At 39.7% G+C, this 22,347-nt stretch overlaps 1 protein-coding gene across 1 annotated transcript in view; it reads left to right on the plus strand.

The window, feature by feature from the left end:
* The window catches only part of CSMD1 (CUB and Sushi multiple domains 1), a 2,129,340-nt gene that overhangs the window by 1,691,914 nt on the left and 415,079 nt on the right, over positions 1-22,347 (plus strand). Inside the window, exon 23 of the mRNA XM_064369795.1 lies at positions 3,175-3,331. Within this exon, the coding sequence (XP_064225865.1) occupies positions 3,175-3,331 (157 nt within the window). The remainder of the gene's footprint in view (positions 1-3,174; positions 3,332-22,347) is intronic.

Consider the following 22,347-nt stretch of genomic DNA (forward strand, 5'->3'; position numbering starts at 1 on the left):
TAATTTAGTGGAGTGGTTTTATTCTAGTTGTTCTTTCATTTTAATAGTCTTTTGAAAGCTCATGCTGGCAGTATGAGGGACTGTAATTAGGAAGTGGTTTTTAGGCAGGAAACTAGCACATTCTTACTAATCTAAAAAAAATAGTTATGTTACAAGTAAGCATTTTCTGCATTATTTAATAACCTCAAATTTAGAAGTCAGTAAACCTTTAAGGCAAACTTTTTTTTTTTTTTTTTTTTTTTTTTTAAGGCAAACTTTTAAACAAGTCTTAACTATACTTTAGTGCAGGTGAGTGATTAGAGATATTGCATAAAATATAAAAGGATAAATATTGTTGGAATGGAAGGAAGAAAATCATGTTCGTTTGTGATTGCATGCCATTTAAAACTTGCTTCTTACATTTAATTACAGAGAAGCTGTCAATCATATTTAATACCTACATGTTTTGCAGGCATGTATTTTGGTAAATATGCTAATAAATATGTCTGCTCAAAATGTTTCTAGTAAAATTATCTTGAATTTTGAGCCTAATTCTTCACACATACTGTGATGTAATAAATAAAGACTAAAATTTTATATACGCACCCTCTGCACACATAACCTTGTTTTCTCGCTTCATGTGGAAAAATCATGTAAGAGAAATTGGGCTCTCAGAAACATGCCATGAAAGGAATATATAATGGAAAACGCAATTAATTTTGGAAATAAATCTGCAGGGTATAGTTTTGTAAAACCGGGAAAGATTTCCCCAGAACTTTCAGTGTTGTCGCACTAGCATTCTGTGAGATGTCTTCTGATCTGTGATTATCTGCTAACCCAGCAGCATCCCTTAGAGTATACGACATTGATTAAATGCCAGACTCTGAGAAGGGTTTGTAGTGCAAATAACTACAGCCTTGTATTAAACAGATGAATTCATAAGGCTTTCTCTAATAACTGAAAAGAACCCTTTGAATCTAGCTACTTATAGGTGAGAAAATATAACTAGGAAATGTCATTCAAAACAACTGTAGTCTGTTCCTCCTTCAAGTGGAATCAGAAATCAAGTCTTCTGACTTCCACTCCTATCTGGGTTTTTGTGATCAATGCAAAACCTGAACCCAGATTTTAACTTTAGAGAGCTGACAGGAGGATGCTCCATGTTAGTCATGCCCCTTCTTTGAGGTTATCTGTGATAACCTCATGCCCCTTCTTTGAGGTTTTCTGTGACTGGGCCCAGTGTAATTCCTGATGACGTGGATGAAGAAGGCAGAATTACTGTTCTGAAGAGTCTTGCAATTCATGTTTTGAGCTGTTCATTTTTAGTGGTTCTAACCATGAAGCCACTGGGAGCCAAATGCAGTCCCTCAAGGATCCATGGTACGCTTGGTCAAGTCTTCAGAAGGAAGCCACGATTCAGTGGAGCAACGAGCTCACGGTGTATCAGGACAGAGCTAGGGCTTAACTGACTGCTGAGTTCTTTAGTTTCTCCCCATCTTCATGGATTTCTGTGAATTATAGACAATTACATGGTATATGGGGTAGTCCAAGGTGTTCCTGTGGAGACTCGCACATTTTCTGTTTAACCCAGACTCCTCTGGACTTAAAACCATTTACTCTCTGAATGTCAGACCCCTGGCTTCGTCTAATAAAAACACAGAATAAACCAAATAATGTTTTTTATACAGTGACCTGTGACAATAGTCTTTTAGTAAGGAGATTAGAGGGTATCTGATTCTACCCCACTAGCATGTCCTATTCAAATGTAATAAAATAACCCACAAAATTAACTTTTCTAAATGTGTTTTCTCCTTTTCTGAGTATATGTATCTGTGTACATCCCTGGGTTTATGTGTTGATTGAAAGAGAGACAATAACAGAAGAATTAATCTAATAAAGAGGAAAGAAATGGAGAAAATAAACACATTACCCCTGGGTTTATATGTTGATTGAAAGAGAGATGATAAAAGAAGAATTAATCTATATAAAGAGGAAAGAAGTGGGGAAAATAAACAAACACATTGGAAGAGCCTACTAAGACTCTGTTTACTTTTATTTAGTTAGGGTACCATTTTTCTATCAAGACAAACTGAACATTTTCCAATATAATGTAATAAATGTTTATTCTTGTGGCACCCTGTTAGTGACGGAGGGAGGCAGGTGGGTTAGCCTTGCCCACCTCGTGTTCTACTGTTATTGGGCTGTGAGGTCTGCAGCATTCATTTTTTATTTTATGTTATTTTATTATTTTATTTTACTTTAAGTTCTGGGATGCATGTGCAGAACGTCCAGGTTTGTTACATAGGTATACATGTGCCATGGTGATTCGCTGCACTTGTCAACCCGTCATCTAGGTTTTAAGCCCCACATACATTAAGTATTTTTCCTACTAGAAATTCAGGGCTGTTGCTACTACCTGAGCCTCATGGCATTGGCAGAAACAGCACGGGTCTCATTGTTCCCCACTGTGTGACCTGTCTCCCCAAAAGTTGGGAATGCATGACTGGAACTTCCCTCTCCTGACTGGTCAAACCAAACCCTATCTTCTTCATCTTCTATATACTTATTATATCTACTCTTGTTTTACAACTACTTGGGAATATAATGTCGCATACAAAACACTTAAAGCAAGGTCACACTTCTCTGTTATTGCATGATGAGATACTTCTATTATTACACATTCAAAATGAAAATCATCTCATGCTTGAAGACTACAAAATTTGACAAGATTTTGGCACACCGTATTGTCCTTTAATGCATTCAGATAGAAGAGAATGGTTTGTTCTTAGACTTATTTGAAAGTTCAGAGGAGATATTCAAGACTAAAATATTATAAACCCTTTTTACTTTTATAACTGAAATATGAGAAAGGGAATAAAAAGGTAGATAATGAAACCTGGAAATGTAAAGAAACATTTGTTTAATTTTAAATAAACACAGAGCTCTTAAAGTAATGAATATAAAATGATCTGAACAAGAATGGAATCGTTTGTCTCTTGTGTTAATGGTCAAGATAAAACTTAAAGAACAAATATGATTTAGCACTAAGTCATCCATTTATCTTTCTATACACCGTATGCCTTTTTAAAGTACCATATAAAAATGTATCTTTGAAGATTTGGATTTCTTATTAACATTGCTAACATAAGAATCGAATTATGGCATAGAGGGACTCATGCTGTGAATTTTCATCAGGTATATGATGGAAAAGACAGTTCCTCACGTCCACTGGGCACCTTCACTAAAAATGAACTTCTGGGGCTGATCCTAAACAGCACATCCAATCACCTGTGGCTAGAGTTTAACACCAACGGATCTGACACCGACCAAGGTTTCCAACTCACCTATACCAGTAAGTAGTGTACAATTTAATCACCTTCTTTTTTGTCAGGACACATCTGATACTTGGCTTATATGATGTTTTAAATATTGATTTTTTTTTCTGGCTGCCTACTGCATTTTGGATTGCAGTTTAATTCTGTATTCTGTCGACTGGTTTGTATATTCAGATACATTACTAGTAGCTTGAAATTTATGTAATTGGAAATAGTAATTTTAATAACAAAATAGGTGGACCTAAAAAGGAAACCTCTTAAAACATTTGAGATCTGATGGGCTCAAATATATTGATTGTGGTATAGTATATGTTGATAAAAATTCTTGTGCTTATATATGAAGGATTTAGAAGGAATGTTTGATATAACTGGAGATAATAGACTTTGAAACACACACACAATCATATGTATGTATAAGCGCGCACACACATATAACAACTGTATGTAGTAAATTATTTTCTTTTCACTACTAATTTTTGAGTTGAGAGAACTAAGAGGAATGCTTTGAATACTTGCCCAAGATATTGGTTTTAAAAGTTGGTGGAGCCAAGATTGAACCTGTAGCTCCTAGTTTTCGGTGCTCGCCATCATGTGTATGAACAAGTCAATGTGGAATATGTTTTTAAAGATGTAAGTGAAGACAACAAAAGAACAGAGAAATAAAGGAGATGCTGCATTTCAAAAGTAGGAATCTGCAATATGATAACTGCTATTTTTAGCATTTTTAGTTCTGTTTATAAAATTGTCAAATGCCTCACTCATCTGATAAATTTAAAAACTATTTGATGCTGAACACCATGACATTAGAAATTTAAGAGTTTTGGACTTTTGAGCATAAATATATGTTAGTGATGGATACCTTTATTTGACAGATGAGCAAAAAAAGGGCCTGGAAAATATAATAATCATACCACAGACCCAGAGCTAATCCAGGTGCCCAAGAGGAAGATCAGTCACCTCAAATCCCTCTTAGGAGGAGAAATCTCGGGTGAAGAATTGTAAGACATTGGGCAAAAAGTAGAGTGAGAGTGGCTGACATCGTGAGAAAACTAGTTTTTTACTTTTGTTTAATACCATTGAAAAGACTGCATAAATGGAAACCCTATGAATTAATATTTATGCATGATAAATTAGTAACAGTTGATGTTAGAAGATCTACCTATAGTACTAGAATTTTGCTTTCCAGGATTTCACTCTTAGAAATGTCTCAAAGGGCTCTTGTAAAACCATTTGGCCTGCAGATGGGATATATGCTACTGTGACTGTTTTTTTCCACTTCCTGTCCCTGTCGAGATGTTAACTGTGTTTTGTTTTCTTACTTGGATGTCTTCATCCCCGCTTCCTTGCCCCTACACTGGTCTTAGAGGATACTTGAGGAGAAAAACTGTTGGAAAAACCTGTAGGTAACTTGAATTTTGTGTAATTAATGGGAAGTTCCCATACACACCTGCGTTGTTCTTCCAGTTCTCTTGCCACTGAACACATTTTTGTTGTCTTATCTTACAAAGTGTGCCCCTGCTGTGGCTCCCTGGGCAGAGAACAGAAAACTTTGGCCTGGGTCCCTCCCTCTCCTATGATCTCACCCTCAACACTGCTGCAAGATGAGAGCTTCCTAAGCTCACTATGTTCCTTCCCATGGCCACTTCATAGAAAACTTACCGTGCTCAGCTTATATTTTATTTCTCATTACTTTTCCATCCCTAGTAACTGTTTCCCATCTTTCTCCAACTTCTTCCCATTGCAATGATTTCTCATTTATAAACCCTTGGTCTCATGTTCCCGTGATGATACACACAGTATCCAGAAGAAGATTTATGCATAGTGGAATTTCAGGTGCTTGGAATCAGTGTGGGTTCTGAACTGTTTCCATCATTCTGAAGCCTCTTTTGTTGTCCAGGAGGCAGATAGCAAAGTCCATGTGCTCCAGAGCCATGTGACTGGATAGAAACTAGAGGTTGTCAGCCTGTTCCGTGCTTATGTCTACCCTCCCTCACCCAGAAGGCCTGCGTCAGCGGGCGAGTCTCAGCCCTGCCTGGACCCTATGTGGATGCCGTGACTCTGTTGCTCCCTGGTATCCAGTATCAGTTTAGGAAGTTTTGCTGTCACTGTCACTTCACTGAGTAACTTTGTAAAAGCTTGAATCTGTTCATCTGTTTATGGGCACTTTCCACCTCTAGGACATTTTTGATTACATAGTAGCACAAATGTTCTATATATAGGAGAAAGACATATTGGCGAGGATTGGCACTTAGCTGTTATTATAATCAATTTGACAGGAGTAATTTTCTTGTTCTGCGTGTTTCACCTTTTTGGCTGTACCTACAAAACCCAGATACCCCTCAGGTCTTCCATGAAAGATTATCTCAGAGCTGGAACATACTGACTGATGGGAAAATATATTTGTAATAGAAAATTGGTGGTGCTGATGGCTGTATAATCAAAATAGCATTCACCTCACATTAAATTCTTAGGTTTAAATATAAGTAATTATGCTTAAGAAATCCCCAGCTCCCCAATATGATCAAATACCTGAATCAAATATTTATCCCAAAATGATGTATCAGAAATGATGACTGGTTATATAAAATATTTTAAGCAAACTATTAATGCTTAAGACTGTGTAAAGACACTTTCAGCTATTTTCAAAAGACTTTTGTAATTGCCTCTTGCTAGTTAATTGCATTACTTAAGGAAATATTAGTATTTAAATGTTTCAGAACCATAATTAATGTATGTACGTGAGTAGATTAGAAAATGTCAACCAAGAGTAAAATATATAGCTTAATAAAAACACTTATGTTTTTAAAAATTGGTAGAAACAATATTTGTGTATCCCTTAATATTTACAAAAGCATACACTTAGGTACCTTTTAACTTTACAGTCTTGGTAATTCCACGTCTTGGGAATTAGCTCCTTTTACTCTTGTTTGTGAATTAAAAAGTGAGTCTTTAAATCTTTTAGTAATTTGTCGTCACACACAGAGAGTGGTGTAGTTGCAACCCAAATCCATGTCTTCTCAGTGAAGCTCAGAACGGTGGATGAACTTATATTTAATGATTTTAGGTGGTCCTGCTGTGTCAAGCACCAAGTATATTGACCGATATTGATATATGCAAAGTGATTGGCAGGAAAGAAAAACCAGAGTATCCTTTGGGCCAAATTGGAAAAAATATGTTAGTGAATAAGCATTTAATAAGCAACTACTGTTTTCTGAGTAGCAGGTCCAACCAAAATAAACCTTTAAAAGTTTACCTTCATTGCAAAACACTGCCTTTTATTCCAGATTTGTCTGTTTTCATAACAGATAATATGCTTCTGGTATATAATGTTGTCAGATGGAGCCATAACCCATCGCTCTCTGAAACTGGGGACAGTGAGTGTCCACTTATTTGTCCTACTTCACACCTTACACAGGTGTGTGATCTGTGACATACGAAGCTTAGACTGGATCATTGTCATTCAAAGTGTATTCCCTGGAGACACTGAGGGTCCACAGAGCTGTCTCAGGCAAGAAGAGGAGTTTCACCTTAAGTAACACAACCATTGGCTGTGGGAGTAGCCCTGAGGGTGATTTATTGCTGTTGATGTAGGGTTTCTGATACATGGACCAGCTCCGTCAATTATTTCAAGTTACGGAACTGGCATTCTGATGTTAAACTAAAGTCCCATGGGTCCTCTGATGGTATAAATCTATTTTGGGTATCCTGTTGGAACCAGAGATCTAATCCTACAAAACCACCCAGGGAAGGCTTTTGAAAGGCAGCGGCTAGCATTCCTGGGGCAGCCACCCTACCCTCGGCTCTTAAAGTTCTCACTTCTTTGTTTGTTTTATATTTTTATAGTATAGACCATAGAGTAGAGGACCCACAGTCAGGGACATTTTCTAAATGTTGTACAAACAGAGACTTGAAGTGAAGGGCCTGTAAAAATGGATGAGGAATTACAGATGGGTATAAAAGCCATTCCCAAGAAACATTGAAAGGCTGGAGATGAACAATCGAATCTGCTGGATAGAGCTGCCACAATTCCATATGGCAACTTTGTACCAATTATTTTAAAAAGAAAAAAAAAAATAAAGCCCTTTCTCTGAAAAGTTATGCTCCTTAGGATGCAGCCTGCAGGAGTGCACAGGCCAACCCTGAAAATGAATCACCTGCAAAGCTGGTCTCATGGGAGAGACCCTGCCTCTGAGTCTAGACCCTCTGCAGACAACAGTGTTTATTTTAGAGACAAGGAAGTGGGGACTTCCACAAGTCCTTCTCTATTCTGTCCCACAACCAGATTTCTCATCCCTGGTAAATTTTTATTTTTGGGGATTCCAAATTCCTCCCATCGTCACCATCCTGAATTCTGTCTATCCTTTTATTGTACTTAGCTCTGTTTTGATTAGTAGAATTTCATTATTTTATTTATGTAGTTGGCCATGGTTTGCTGCCCTCATTCACTGGCTAGTTTCTGTTCCATGTACACTGACTAAACTTGTCAAGAAATGCCCAGCACCCACACATGGTGAAGCCACTCCCTGGGCATAGAGGAGTAGATGCCTGGGTGACCTGGATACAGAGATGAGAAAGGGACACATGTGTGCTTCAACAACTGGCCTGAGACATCAAATATTTTGTGTCTTGTGGCTGGTTTTAGAGCCTCAGATGGATTACAGACTCCTTGGAGGGCTCTTTTTGTATTTGCATTTATTTTTTAACACAATTCCAATCCCACAATGCCTTCTTGGCATTAAGATTCATAAATGATGTCACCTGGAAAATAAAAGCAACTGCCAAAGTAGGAAGCTGGAGAGGTGTCTACTGTGCAGCCATGGTAAAGAGGCTCATCAGGGAAAACCCTCCTGGAGCTTCCCTTCCACAAAGCACCAGGGATTTCCTGGCCAGGAGATATTGTCAGAAGTTTAAACAGAGGTAGAAGGAATATCATAAACACTTACGGTTTGGGTTTGTGGCTGAGCCACTAAGGGATACTTTTGTTTAATGATACATAACATAATCAGATCCCTACTGGCTGACTTTCCCTTTATCCACTAGGCTGATTCCAGGTGAGTGTGTAATCAGTGCCAGAGCTGCATAAGGAGTGCTTGATATCAGCAGACACAAGACTAATCTTTCTTTGAGTCATTTTGAGACAGTTTACCTTAAGACCATGGACTTCTCTGCCCAGGAGCTGGTTTTGTAGATAGGCATTCCCTGTGCATCTAATTCCCTAGCATTAGACATAGGGTTGATGAAAGAGCAGCCACCACTTACCAAGAATGTCCTCTGTCATTCTATTGATTGATTGATTGATTGAGACAGAGTCTTGTTCTTCCTCCAAGGCTGGAGTGCAGTGACACAATCTAGGCTCACTGCAATCTCTGCCTCCTGGGTTCAAGCCTCTGTCATTCTTCATACCTATCTCGTTGTTTAGTCAAGACTACCAACTGCAAAGAGATCTTTGAGGCCATTAAAATAGACCCAAGCTTAAATTTTGGTTGTGGAATAAACCTTGCAGGTGAGAGTCAGGCCTGGGTGTGATGACACAGAACAGTGTCTCACATTGTTACTATGTCTACCAGCCAGTGACTCCCGCTGGCTTGCTTCTGAGGGGTGCTTGATAAATATTTGCTGAATAGATATAAAAATGTTTAATTAAAAATTGATGAATGGGCCAGATATGGTGCCTCACACCTGTAATCCTAGCACTTTGAGAGGCAGAGGTGGGTGGATCACAAGGTCAGGAGATCGAGACCATCCTGGCCAACATGGTGAAATCCTGTCTCTACTAAAAAAAAAAATAGAAAAGTTAGCCATGTGTGGTGGTGGGGGCCTGTAATCCCAGCTACTGGGGAGGCTGAGGCAGGAGAATCACTTGAACTGGGAGGCGGAGGTTGCAGTGAGTGTAAATTGTGCCACTGCACTCCAGCCTGGTGAAAGAGTAAGACACTGTCTCAAAAAAAATAAAGGATGAATAATAAAATCAATGTATTTTATCCAATTCGGTATGATTATAAAAAATTTTTCTGCTTTTGAAAGAGTCTAGACTTTGAGATAAAAAGATGGAATATGGAGATAGGGAGAGTCCTCATGTTGGTTTGTGGCAGAGTCTTGTACTGAACCCTTTTCAATCTTTCTGTTGGTGTGCCAGGTTCCAGGGGATTAGTCAGCTGTGCTCTGGAGTCAGAGGGGCAACAAGGCCTGGCCAACCCCAGTTCCCAACCTCCCTGGAAAGTTACAGTCCTCATAACACACCCTCAGGCATAGCTCCTGTCTAATTCATATAGACCTGGTGTAAGGTCAGTCTCCTAGAATTAACTCACTTTAGGGGAGCATCATTACAAGAGCTGTGTTTTGGAGAAGACTTGTTGAACTAGGGGCCGACCATCTTAGATGTGCCTCAGATTAAGGTCAATGCCAGGTGCTATGTGAATTAGACAGGAGCTGTGCCTGTCCTTTAAGCCCAAACATGGCCCAGGGCCAGCGATGCTTGCAGCTGCAGGCAGGATTTCTGGTCTGTTCTGAACACAGGCAGTTATATATGCTGGGCTCTCACCCACAGTGGGAACACAGTCTCTGGATCCTGTATCTGGATCGGGGCACAGGCCTCTGTGATGAAGGATGTGCTCTCAGTGTGCCCCTTGATCTGTGGTAAAGTGAGATAAAATCAGACCAGGGTAAAGCATCTTTCCTCTAGTTCCTTATCTGTTCAATCCCAACCACCACACTTTTTCCCAGTCTTGATTTTATCTGTGAAGCAGGAACTACAATAGTTTACTTTCCTAACTTATGTAGAAAACATGCATGAAATTCCTTTTGAAAACATCCAAGTGCTATATGAATTTAAGTGTAGTTTTTTTCAGACTCTGTATAAAAGGTATCATGAAAAAGGCTATAGAAGGTGATACATGTCTCTTGGCATAGGAATGCCTATAATTTATGGTGGGAAGGGGGCAGTTTTCATGGTTCGGGGGCCTCGGAAACACTCATAATACCCCAGGTTGGAAAGGGACTGATTAGTATGTATTGTAACTCTCGTGCGGAGGCCTTGCTATGATATAACTTAATACTGATGAAAACCCCACAGTTACTACTTTGCCTCCACTTTAAATAGGAGGGCACAGAGGTTTAGAGAAACCTACCCATGGTTACATGGTTCAGGAGGAATAGGGATTTTCTTCTAACTTCATTTACTCAAAGCTCTTTGAACATTAACCGAACACAGTCCTATGTGAGAAATGTTTTCTATGCTTGAGGCTTACTCATAGTCCTGTGCATGTAAATTAGTGCAAAACAAAAATCTACAAGGCCTGGGTAGGAAGATCAGATGTTTGGAAACAGAGAAGCCTTGGATCAGGTTTCTACCGTTTGCTCTTTGAACTCCAATCCATGAATTAACCTCTCTGAGCCCAGTCTCCATCATGGAAAAATGCAAATAATGTGAAAGCACTGTGCAGATCTGTGGTGAGAATTAGTGACATCATATAGAATATCCAGCCCCATGTCTGCTGCACACTTAGGTGTCATTCCATACACAGAAGCCATTGTCACCGTTAACCTTTATCCTTACATGAAATGTGAGACCATTCGTATCGTGTGGACACACACCAGCGACTGTGTGTCATGGAGAGAAACTGATCCTGCTGCTCTGCTCTTCATTGCATGGTGATCAAAGTGACTGAGAGGTTAGACCTGTGAATTCCTAACACAGAGCAGAGGGTATGGCCAAAAGGAACCATCACAGGCTGGTTCACCTATGCCCCTAACAAGTGACATGAGAGGGAGGGAGAGAGAAACATCATAGTGTAGGATGTTCAGCCAGAGCTGTCACCTCCAGGGTCCGGAGCTCCTCTTGGTTTTATGAGTCACAGCTATGCTTCTCACTCTACCATGAGCCGTGACATAAATGTTTGAGAGACAATATCATCTCCTAGAATTAACTCGCTTTTTTCAGGGGAGCCTTAATACAAGAGTTGTGTTTTGGAGAAGGCTTGTTGGACTAGGAGCTGACCACCTTAGACGTGCTGTAGATGCAGTGGGATCATCCCTGATGGTTAGACACGGTGGCTCCCCAGCAGGCTGTGCTGGCACCTACACTGTGCATCTGCAGATTGCCTGGTCATACTCAGTTTAAAGAACATTAGGGAGAGAGCTAGGATGTCCCATTCTACTCCCTCTACAACTGCAGTTTGAAATAAAAAAGAATGGCATCCATTCTACAAAATAGCCCATCTACTTACAGCCTCTTGCACTGTAGCTCCATATTGATGTTTTTGCCTCGATAAGTAAAAGGTGGAGGTGGGTGGTTTGACATGGACGACTAATTCTGAACACATTACTGCATGTTCTGTGGATGCGAAAATTGAAGCCCGGAGCTGTGAGTTTATGGAGCTGTCATGCTGGTTTTATTAACACACTGATAGAATATAAATGACACCAGCATTAAATATACTATTCTAAATGAGATAGTGGCTTTGGTCAGGAATACATTCTCAAAACCAGGGCAGAAACACTGAGCATTTGCCACTTTGGTACTTCCAAACAAGGAGAAAATATTGCAAACATGAAGTGTACACAGCCGCTGAATGCAGTCAACTGCTGGAAAAAAACCTGAAGGTGAATAACAGGGTATGTCAGGTAACGTCCCAACATCATTGGGAGTCCCTGAGGTCACGCATTGACCAAGAGAGACAATGCTTTCTTTATAGGATTGGCTGATACCTTGAATAGGTTGATGTCATTTTCCTTGGGCATCCTCTGCCACCCATCTCTACCCAAATACATTAGTAGACACTCTGTGTCTTTCTCATATAGATTCTTCCAATGCCTTCACCTCACTGGCTATGAATAAGATGTAAAAGTTCGTGACAGTGGGTCCATGTCATCATTGATTACCTCTTTTTAACAATTAGATTTTGAAATTCCTACACAAGCTGAGGGGCAGTCCTCAAATGAACATTTTCTATAATCTAATCTTATCAATAATAAAGACATTCACAAATTTTCCAGACATTCTTGGTTGTGCTGTGTAAGCATTGCTGTTTTAAAGTAAAATAGATGATAGTATTCAAAGAATAGCATCAATGCCTTCTTGGTTTTTATGGTGTATTACATTCTAGGAAATTGAGTCAAAGCATCTTTTTATCCAGTTGGTAGTTTTAAAAATTACTCACAACCATACTAAGAACCAGGGGAAAGTATTAGAATAGGGTTATGTAAATAAGGAAGTATTCAGCCTGCATGTAAATCCACACTAGCACTAACAGATTTTTACATTGCTTCAGTGAAGATTAAGATTATGGCAAATATGTTATGCTGTTCTAATGTCTCCTTTTGACTTTGCAGTATCTGTGTAGTTTGTAATTTGCAATATCTATGTATCATTTGTAAATAAAGGCTTATGGCAACATTTTGTTATTACATAGCTGTTAATTTAGCTGAGAAAAATGTTAGGAAAAATATCCAATAAGCATTGTTTGTTTTTCACACAGTTAACTTGTAGGTAATTTTATAAAGTGTTTCAAATAATAGGCAGTGTTGTGTGTGTTCGTTTTTTAATGCTGTGTGACAAATTACCATGAATATAGGGGCCTAAAACAGCACCATTTCTTATCTCACAGTATCCATGGGTCAGGAACCGGACACAGCTTGGCTTGGTCTTCTCTCAGGGTCTCACAAGGACGTGCCCAGGTGTTGGCTGGGCTGTGGTCTCCTCTGAGTTTCAGGGACCTCTTCAGACTGTTGGCAGAACTCAGGTCCTTCCATTGGTCCAACTGAGACTTCCACCTCTTGGTGCCACTGGCATTTCCCTGCCACATGGCCACGGCTCTCTCCAGGCAGGGCGTGTTCTCTCTGGCTTCTCCAAAGCCATGGGGGAGCCCTCACCTCATGGAGGCCAGATCCTCTTTCATGGGCTTTCCCCGGATTGAGTCAGGCTCCCTCAGGGTAATCCGCATCTTGACAAACTCAGCATCCATGGATCAGACACTGCCATGGGATCTGGTGCTCACACATTTACCATGTTCAGTTGTCATCTCAGGTCACAAACTATGCCCACACTCAAAGAAGGAGAAGAATCATACAGACATCCAGGGTTGGAGCCCCAGGAGGTGAAGACATCAGGTTCCCTGCAGCATCTACCCCCATAGTTTGCCGTTTAAGAATGTTTTCATTCCTTCTTAGATGATTTTGTAAAAAAAAAAAAAAAAAAAAAAAAAAAAGCCCTGTGTGTGAGTGAGCACTCACACACTCTTGCAGACATAAAATATACATTTAATAAATGAAATGTACAATTTGTTGGTTACATGACTTTTAAATTTTCAGGAGATATTTCAGTTTACAGTAGTGAATCTGTTGTCTGCAAATAAAACAGGTTACAAAGGTCACGTTCTGTATGGTCACAGGTACAGTTTTCTTATGTGCCCAGATCTTCCCACCTGCAGCTCTGGTGGGCCTTCCAGGCCCCTCCTCTCCTTTTCCTACCTAATTCAGGCCCCGCCTGGAGAGACTCAGAGATGCCTGGAGATAGGTGAGGAGCCAGCTAGCAAGCCCTCAGCAGCCCCACCTTCCCTTATCTACTAGGGAAGGCTTACAAGAGGGTCTTATTGACATGCAGAGCAAGAGGACAGAGTACAGTTGTCATCAGTGTTTAATCTTAGATATGACCTTTTAAGGAAAAGTAATTGTTTTCATGCCATCAAGCGGTAATTTTGGAAAATATTTGTGCATCTAATAGACATCTCAACAAGAATGTACATTTATCTGTTATACCTATCATCATCTATCATCTCTTTCTATGTATCTATCAATTAATTGATCATCTATTGATTGACCATCTATGATCTGTTATCATTCTATCTATGTCTATTATGTATCTGCTGGTTGATCATGCAGTTATCTATGGATCCATCATCTATGATCTATTTTTATCTATCATCTATTCATATCTATGTATCATCTATCTTCTGTCAGCATTCATCTTCTGAATTTCTCTCTGGAGGACAGGACAGTCTACTTTTACTTAGGCCAGAAAAGTTACACATTAAAGTGAATCAAGTTAACACATGAAGAAATAGGAGTAACTGCCATTCAATATGTCATTCACATGTAGCTTTAAATATCTGGCAGGAAACCCTGAAGGTCAAATACCAAGTTCATTCAGGTACAGATGCAAGAGAAACTGCCTGCTGTGTCTTTGGGGGCCATAGTAAAAGAAAAATATTGGCTAATATATCAATGAGTACTGACAATGTGCCAGGAAATTCACATTCATTGTCTCACTTTATCTCCAAGATAGCCCTTTGAAGATGGTCCTTTTGTTATTTTCATTTTAGGACAGGAAACTGAGGCTTCGATAAGTGAAGGTCCTTCATTCGTGAGTGGCAGCACCAGGATTCAAACCCCATTAGTATAATCCAAAACTCAAGAGCCTCCCACTGATATACCATCCTCATTCTGTGTTTTCACAGCACCAGACAAAAATGGTCACCAACTCATGGCCACTGTTAGCAAACATCTGAAATTATGTAGAATTTTGATCAGTCCCTCTGGTTACATAATTCTTTTCTTTTTTCTTTCTTTTCTTTCTTTCTTTTTTTTTTTTTTGAAACAGAGTTTCGCTGTCACTCAGGCTGGAGTGCATTGGCACAATCTCAGCTCACTGCAACCTCCACTGCCTGGGGTCAAGCAGTTCTTCTGCCTCAGCCTCCCAAATAGCTGGGATTACAGACATGTGCCCTGATGCCCAGCTAATTTTTGTATTTTCAGTAGAGACTGGGTTTCACCGTTTTGGCCAGGCTGGTCTTGAACTCTTGACCTCAGGTGATTCATCCACCTCGGCCTCCCAAAGTGCTGGGATTACAGGCATCAGCCACCGTACCTGGCCTCTGGTTACATGATTCTTTACCACAGATATTGGCGTTAGTTTCTCCCTCAGTCTGAAATCAGAACCTAAATAGACAAGTTGTTTTTCTTTTATATTTGAAATATTTTATTTAAGATGTCATTTCTTATATACATGGTAAGAATTAAGTAATATTTTAGTACTTTCTTGAGGTAAATGAAAAATAGAAGCAATTTTGCTATAGTATCTTACCTGCTGATAATTCATTCCTATATCCATGGGAGAGCCACAAAATTCAAAATAAAGTATTTGCTTTTTAATCCTAATTTATTATTTTAACTTTTATTTTAGATTTGGGGTATATGTGCATGTTTGTTATATAGGTAAACTAATGTCACAGGGGTTTGTGGTACAGATTATTTGGTCACCCAGGTACTAAGCCTAGTACCCATTAGTTGTTTTTGCTGATCCTCTCCCTCCTCTCATCCTTCACCCTCCAACGGGCCCCAGCATCTGTTGTTCTCTTCTTTGTGTTCATGAGTTCACATCATTTACCTCCTACTTCGAAGTGAGAACATGCTGTATTTGGTTTCCTGTTTCTACCTTACTTTGCTAAGGATAATGCCCTCCAGCTCTGTCCATATTCTCACAAAAGACATGATCTCTTTCTTTTTCATGGCTGCATAGTATTCCATGATGCATATGTACCACACTTTCTTTATTCAGTTTGTCACTGATGGGCATTTAGGTTGAATCCATGTCTTTGCTATTGTGAATAGTGCTGCAGTGATCATCACATGAATGTTTGTTTACAGTAGAACAGTTTGTATTCCTCTGGGTATAGGCAAGTTGTTTCTAACCATATGTTCCTTCATTGTTTCTAATAAAATGAAATGAAGAATGCTGTAGTAATTGAGGAAGTTTATCAATGTGAGGAGAAATCTCTTGAATGGCGTTTCCATCTGCAGGGCTGTCTACCCACTGACCTGCTCCAGCCTGAGAGGACCTCAACCCAGGGATGGGGATGCCCTGTGACTGCCATGGGCTTGAGATTCTTACACCTTAATGAGTCCTTTCCTCCACACAAAACATCAAAAATTTCATCTCATGACTATGTGGCTGTGAATATCAGTAGATACTTGTATATTAATGCCTTTTCTTTACTCCAGAAATTTACTTTTTTCTTCTGATTTAATTAAATTAAAGTATTTGCATGAGCCTCTAAAGAGGTGGTGGGCCCTAGGCACTGCACCCTGTGCCCCTAGCAGAAAAGGAGGGAGGGTAGAAAAGGCACACTCACAATGCAGCGCCCTGTGCGGAGTGATGGCGTGCCCTCTTTTCACACTCCAGAGCTAGCATGGGTCCTGCAGGCCCACCTGGCCCTGGGCTGGGCAACTCTTTGTGGAAATGGGGCTTTACTCTTTAGGGCAGGTGGACCTCTGGAGCCAGAGCTCCAAACTGTAAAGGGGGAACCCTCTCTTTACACAAGAGGGGTAATTACTTCTGTCTGTGGTTCCGTAGGGCTTGGGAAGGGAAGTGCTGCACATTCTCATGGGAAAAATATGTTAACTAGATATCAGTAGTCTGTGTGTGACTACTTCAGTTTCCTTGTTTATCATACATGCTTCCCTGTCATGTGGAGCCCATCTTGAACTCTCCATTGCTTGCAGGGTCTTGTCTGTCTCCTACTTATTCCTCTCTCCTGCAGAAGTGAACTCTGTCACCCTGCAAATGGGTCATGACAAAGGGTCTGGCTGCCCAGAGTCTCCCCTTCCTTGCTGGGAATGTCTCTTATAGTGCTTACTCTTGCTCTCAGTGACTACTTTCATTGTTAAGCCTCCTCTGTTCTTGATGGTATCCTAAAACAGGGTCAGATTTTCAGAGCCCTCTCAAATGCTGTGGCATCTTCTCTCTCCTTCAATTACGTATCTTCCACTTCCATTCTATGCCAACAGCAGCCTCCATATTTAGGTAAATTCTTTTCAGCCTTGGTTTCTTCCTGATGCTTTCTTCTCCTCCCTTTGATCCATGATGATGGAATTCTGGTATGTAATAGACTTGAGCCCAACCAAGTTATAATAAAATCCTTGCTGTGTTATTTTGAAGGAATAATATAACGACCATAAGATGCTTTATGGATATTACTAAGAGTTTGATGCCTTTTATTTGAAAGGTGTCATATATAACTAATTCCCCAATTTAATTTAAAATTTGTTTCACATTTTTTATTTATAAATTGGATGACAAATGCTAGATTTTTTCCTTTGGTTTGTATTACTATTTTGTTGATTTTACATAAACCTCATCCTCTGCAAAGGCTTTTGTGTATAATTGTCAGCTCTGGTAAGTCTGTGATATGATAGCAGGATATTTTCTGAACCCTCAGACACATAGCCCACTATATGTACTTTGGAGAGACTTGGATTGAAACTTATCATTGCTGTGGGTCAGCAAAAAACAAGGATATGTTTTAGGCAGAAGATCACAAGAGAGTCTGAACACAATGTTTGAAGTATTTGTAGGGTGTAGCAACAGACAAAATTTTGTAAGATATTGTGTGCAGATGTTTAGCATTGGGTGCCCAGTACGAGTTCACACAAATTCTGATGTAAAAGTCATCCAGGGTCAGATGGTACCGGAGATGAAGCAGAGGTACCTCAAGCAGCAGGTAAGCAGGCAGAGGTCCAGTGAAGAGCACCAATGTGGAAAAAGCACTTATGAAGCAAAGCCCATGCTTACAGGAACGTAGGACAGAGGCAGACTCTCAGATCAGAGACTCAGACATAGAGGAAAGCATCAGTTTAATTAGAGTTATGTCCAAGAACCAGATTTAGGAAAAGTAAGTGGCTTGGATTTTGACATTGAGTCACTATAGCAGAAACAAACTAGCAGCGAGATGCCCTCCTTGTGAGTCTGAGAAAGTGGATGGCTTTACCTGCTGTGCAAGGCCAGGGTAGTTTCTAGATACTGGAACCTGAATTGACTGGCAGTGCTAGAGATGTCCCAGTTATAGAGAGAGATGCATCCTGGGCTAGGGCTAGTTAGGGCATTGCATTGGTTATTTATAGAGTTCAAGGTGACCCTGTTAAAGGTTCTGGGTCACAGCGAATATCCATGGAAGATGAACAGAAGGACGAGGGCATATGCAGATGAAGGGAAATGAGGACCTGGAGCTAAAGGGAAAACGCTACTTTTACTTATTTCACAATTCTTTCAAAAGAGAAGCCAATTTATTATAAAAAATAAACTAAGCATTTAAATCTAACAAAGTTACTTTTCTTTGTTATCTAAAAATAATCTACATGTGCTCATATATTCAGTTCCACTCCCCCAAGCTGCCTCAAACTTGAATATTCCCAGGTCACTACTGAAACAACTATCCTATGAATTCTTATCAATCACAACATGGTGACATTCTGTTGTGAAGAAAGAAAAGTTGATTTCTAACAGACTTTAAACCAATACTATGTTAATAAAAAGCTACATATGTTAACAGTAAAATTAACTTGTAAACTTAGAGTTTTCTGTGCTATACAAAAGATAGTATTGTAAAGATGGTAAATGCTAATGCTGATGATGAGACAGAAGGATGACTATGTACACGTTTCTGTGATTGAATCCTTGCAAACCTTTCCACTTGCTTTTATTTATTTATTTTTCCTTTTCGTGGAGAATGGGGTCTCACTATATTGTCCAGGCAGGTCTTGAACTCCTGGGCTTATGCTGTCCTGCCGCCTTGCCTCCCTAAGAACCAAGATTACAGGCATGAGCAAACCTTTCCTACCAATATATCAAGACATAGCCATACATTTTTATAAATTTGGGAGGCCGAGGTGGGTAGATCACCTGAGGTCAGGAGTTTGAGACCAGCCTGGCTAACATGGTGAAACCCCATCTCTACTAAATATACAAAAATTAGCCGAGAGTGGTGGCATGCACCTGTAGTCCCAGCTATTTCAGGAGCCTGAGGCAAGAGAGTTGCTTGAACCCAGGAGTTGGAGGTTGCAGTGAGCCAAGATTGCACCACTGCACTTCAGCCTGGCAACAGAGTGAGACTCCGTCTCAAAAAAAGAAAAAAAAAAAGAATCCTGAAAATGGCATTTTTAGCCTTCTATAAGAAACGAAAGCCTATAAAATCTATTTTTCAATAGAGTGATCTTCAGTGGAAATATCACAATAGATGAGGCAATCAGGTAATTACAATACAATAGGGAGACAGGCTGCCTGAGAGTACCTAGGAGGAATTTTGAAAGTATTTTAGAAGGAGAGAAGCCATCCCCATCTCTGGGAATGCCATGTGTAGAAAAAGTCCCCCATGCACACATACATACAATTCCTGGTTTACCTTAGAAAGTTTTGTTTTTATGTGTGTATTTTAAGCATCAAAACAAATGTTTAACAATTGTTAAACATACAGCACTTGGGGCTGAACTTGACAGTGCTCAGGAGAGGGCACGTTTGGGATATGTCTTTGTAGCACTGCAGCGCTCTGAAACCAGAACACCTCTTACCTTCGTCTGTCTCAAGGTGAGGCTGCTGTAAAAACAGGACATAAATCTCCATCCATTTCTCAGAGAGGAAGGTGGAAAGTACCGTGATGACCATTTTAAGAAAAGTCAGTGACACAAGGTGATGCTTAATTGATCTACTCAATGTCAAAAAGCAAATTAGAGGTAGAGATGGACATATAGTCCAGTCTCTTGCCTTCTAACTGGATGTTTTATTATCTTGCTAACTTACCAACATATATATCATCATGAAGACTAAAATGTAAGAGTGTATGATGTTGTCAGACATCCCACTGAAACTGCTCTGTGCCTGGCTTCTGTGGTAGTGGAAGATTTGTCTAATAGGGGTCTGTGGTCAACCTGGTGACCCCTGTCATGTTCTCCAGTCCTACAGAGGTCATGTCAGACTAGGACCAGTTTTTACATTGCTTCAGATAATTTCCTACAAGGTTTAGTTGTGCCAATTATTTTTTCTTATTTGTGTAATGAGTCATTCCTTATATTTTGTGATAATCTGTTGATTCACACTGTTTTTTACTTTCATCATTTGGAACTAACTGAGGTATTTGTTGTTAGCCACCAGTACTTGGAGAAAGACAAAAGAACCTAGAGGAGGATGACATAAATAATTTAATTATGAGGATCCAACTCAAGGCAATAAAATGAAGGCCAACAGATGATATCATCAAATGCTGTAAAATCTAAAATGTTATGATAAGAGTGATGACAGAATATTTTTCCATTCTTCCTCAGGGATAATAAGAAGTTACTGTGATTTTATTAGTCAGTCATAGATGCATTGCATTTGCACCTGGGTTTGTTTGTAGGAAGGTAAGCAGCATGGAGACCCGGACACCATGTCAGGAAGAAAACACTGGGGCAGGGGTCACAGATCACTCTTTTTCTGATTTTGATCTTTGCATTCTTGATGATGTCTTTAAAAGAAAAAACTGTTCTAAAATGTATTCAGATTCAAAATTGTTATTTTTCTCTGCTCCACAAATTCTGACATAAAAACATTTGAAGGCTATTTGTATTTCTACAACAAATTTTTTTTTTCTTTTAAACCAAGTAAAATTTTCAGAAAACACTGATATGAAAATAATCCTGTCAATTAAATTTCAATGCCAGGCAACTAGACTGAGGAACATGAAAACATATCAAGGCAACTGGGAATGCTGAGCTTGAACTTTGCAAAGAACCCAAAGTGATGCAATTAGCACTATTCAATAGTAAATGCCAAGACTGAAAATGCACTGTCAGATATTTTCAAAATGATGGAAGGTGGGGTGAAGGAAACTCCCCTTCCTGGGTCTTCGGGGTTAGGCGTGTGTCTATTTTAGCAATGATGAAGGTTAGGGTGAAGAAAACTCTCCTTCTTGGGTCTCTGGGGTTAGGTGTGTGTCTGTTTTAACAATAATGGAAGGTGGAGTGAAGGAAACTCCCCTTCTTGGGTCTCTGGTGGTAGGTGTATACCTATTTTAGCAATGATGAAAGGTGGGGTGAAGGAAACTCCCCTTCCTGGGTCTCTGGGGTTAGGTCTGGGCCTGTTTTAGCAATGATGAAAGCTGAGGTGAAGGAAACTCCCCTTTCTGGCTCTCCAGGGTTAGATGTGGGTCTCTTTGCTCTGCTACCCGCCTGCTGCTTTATCTGTGTGTCCCAGGTCATGTCTTTATTCTATAAACACAACATTGTTTTTGGACACTCTTTGTACTGAAATTCTATAAAATTTAAAACATCAAAGGATATTTTAACTGTTCAAGAGTATTTAAAGGTTCTCTTGTGATGATTTTAGGCAAGTTTCCCTTTTAACTCCTTCTAACAACGGGGTGGGTAAGAACTTGGGTGTGGAGTACGAGAGAGAGAGAGGGTTTGAGAATGCACCAACTTGTCTGGCTTTGGTGGCTATTATTGGTGACTTGGGAAAATAGGGTAGGGCAGAAAGGAAAAATGAAAAGAGGTAAAATTTTATTTAGGGATACAAGAATTTTGACATTCCTTGTCATTTGCATTAGGTTTTTCATCTTGCTATGATGTAAACCATAGATTATAGATGCCCAAGAAGTTAGAAGTTGCTCATTGGACATCACACAATCTACTGAAATAAGGACAGTAAGACAGTGTTAGGAAAAACTCTATGTTAGAGGTAGAAAGATAAATGACAGATAGTTTTTAAAACCCATAATTTACAGGACAGTCATGGATTGAATTGTAAATGGGATGAAGAAAGGAATAAACTATGACTCTGAGGTTAGGGTTCTGATGAGGAAGGATTCAGTGCTATTAAACTCCATAGGGGGAAAAAAAACAGTTCAGAGACTTATCTAGGAATCACAACATTTTCTAAGTCAGGAGTTTGCCATTATGTTAACCAGAAATCAACTTCCTTTGTTAAGAATAAGAAAATGATTTTGTAAGCAGACTGGACAGGAGAAATGCCTCCATGGATGCTTGAGGTGTGGGGTTAAGTAGTGGTGGTCCTGACGTGCCCTGGATGGGCAGCCTTGCCCCACTGACTGTACACTCCACTGCTGTGACGTCTGACACATCCATAATACAACCGCACCTGGAGGCCAGATGACCAGGGGCGTCCCTACAGCTTTGATCAGTTTACTGGAACCTGGTGCATTTTACATCCTGGCCACTGAAACATCAACTGAGGGAACAAGACAATAAAATTCCAGAGATAGTTATGTAT

This window comes from Aotus nancymaae, unplaced genomic scaffold (assembly GCF_030222135.1).
Source record: "Aotus nancymaae isolate 86718 unplaced genomic scaffold, 86718_ANA_hifiasm-v0.15.2.pri h1tg000090l, whole genome shotgun sequence".
Taxonomy (NCBI): domain Eukaryota; kingdom Metazoa; phylum Chordata; class Mammalia; order Primates; family Aotidae; genus Aotus; species Aotus nancymaae.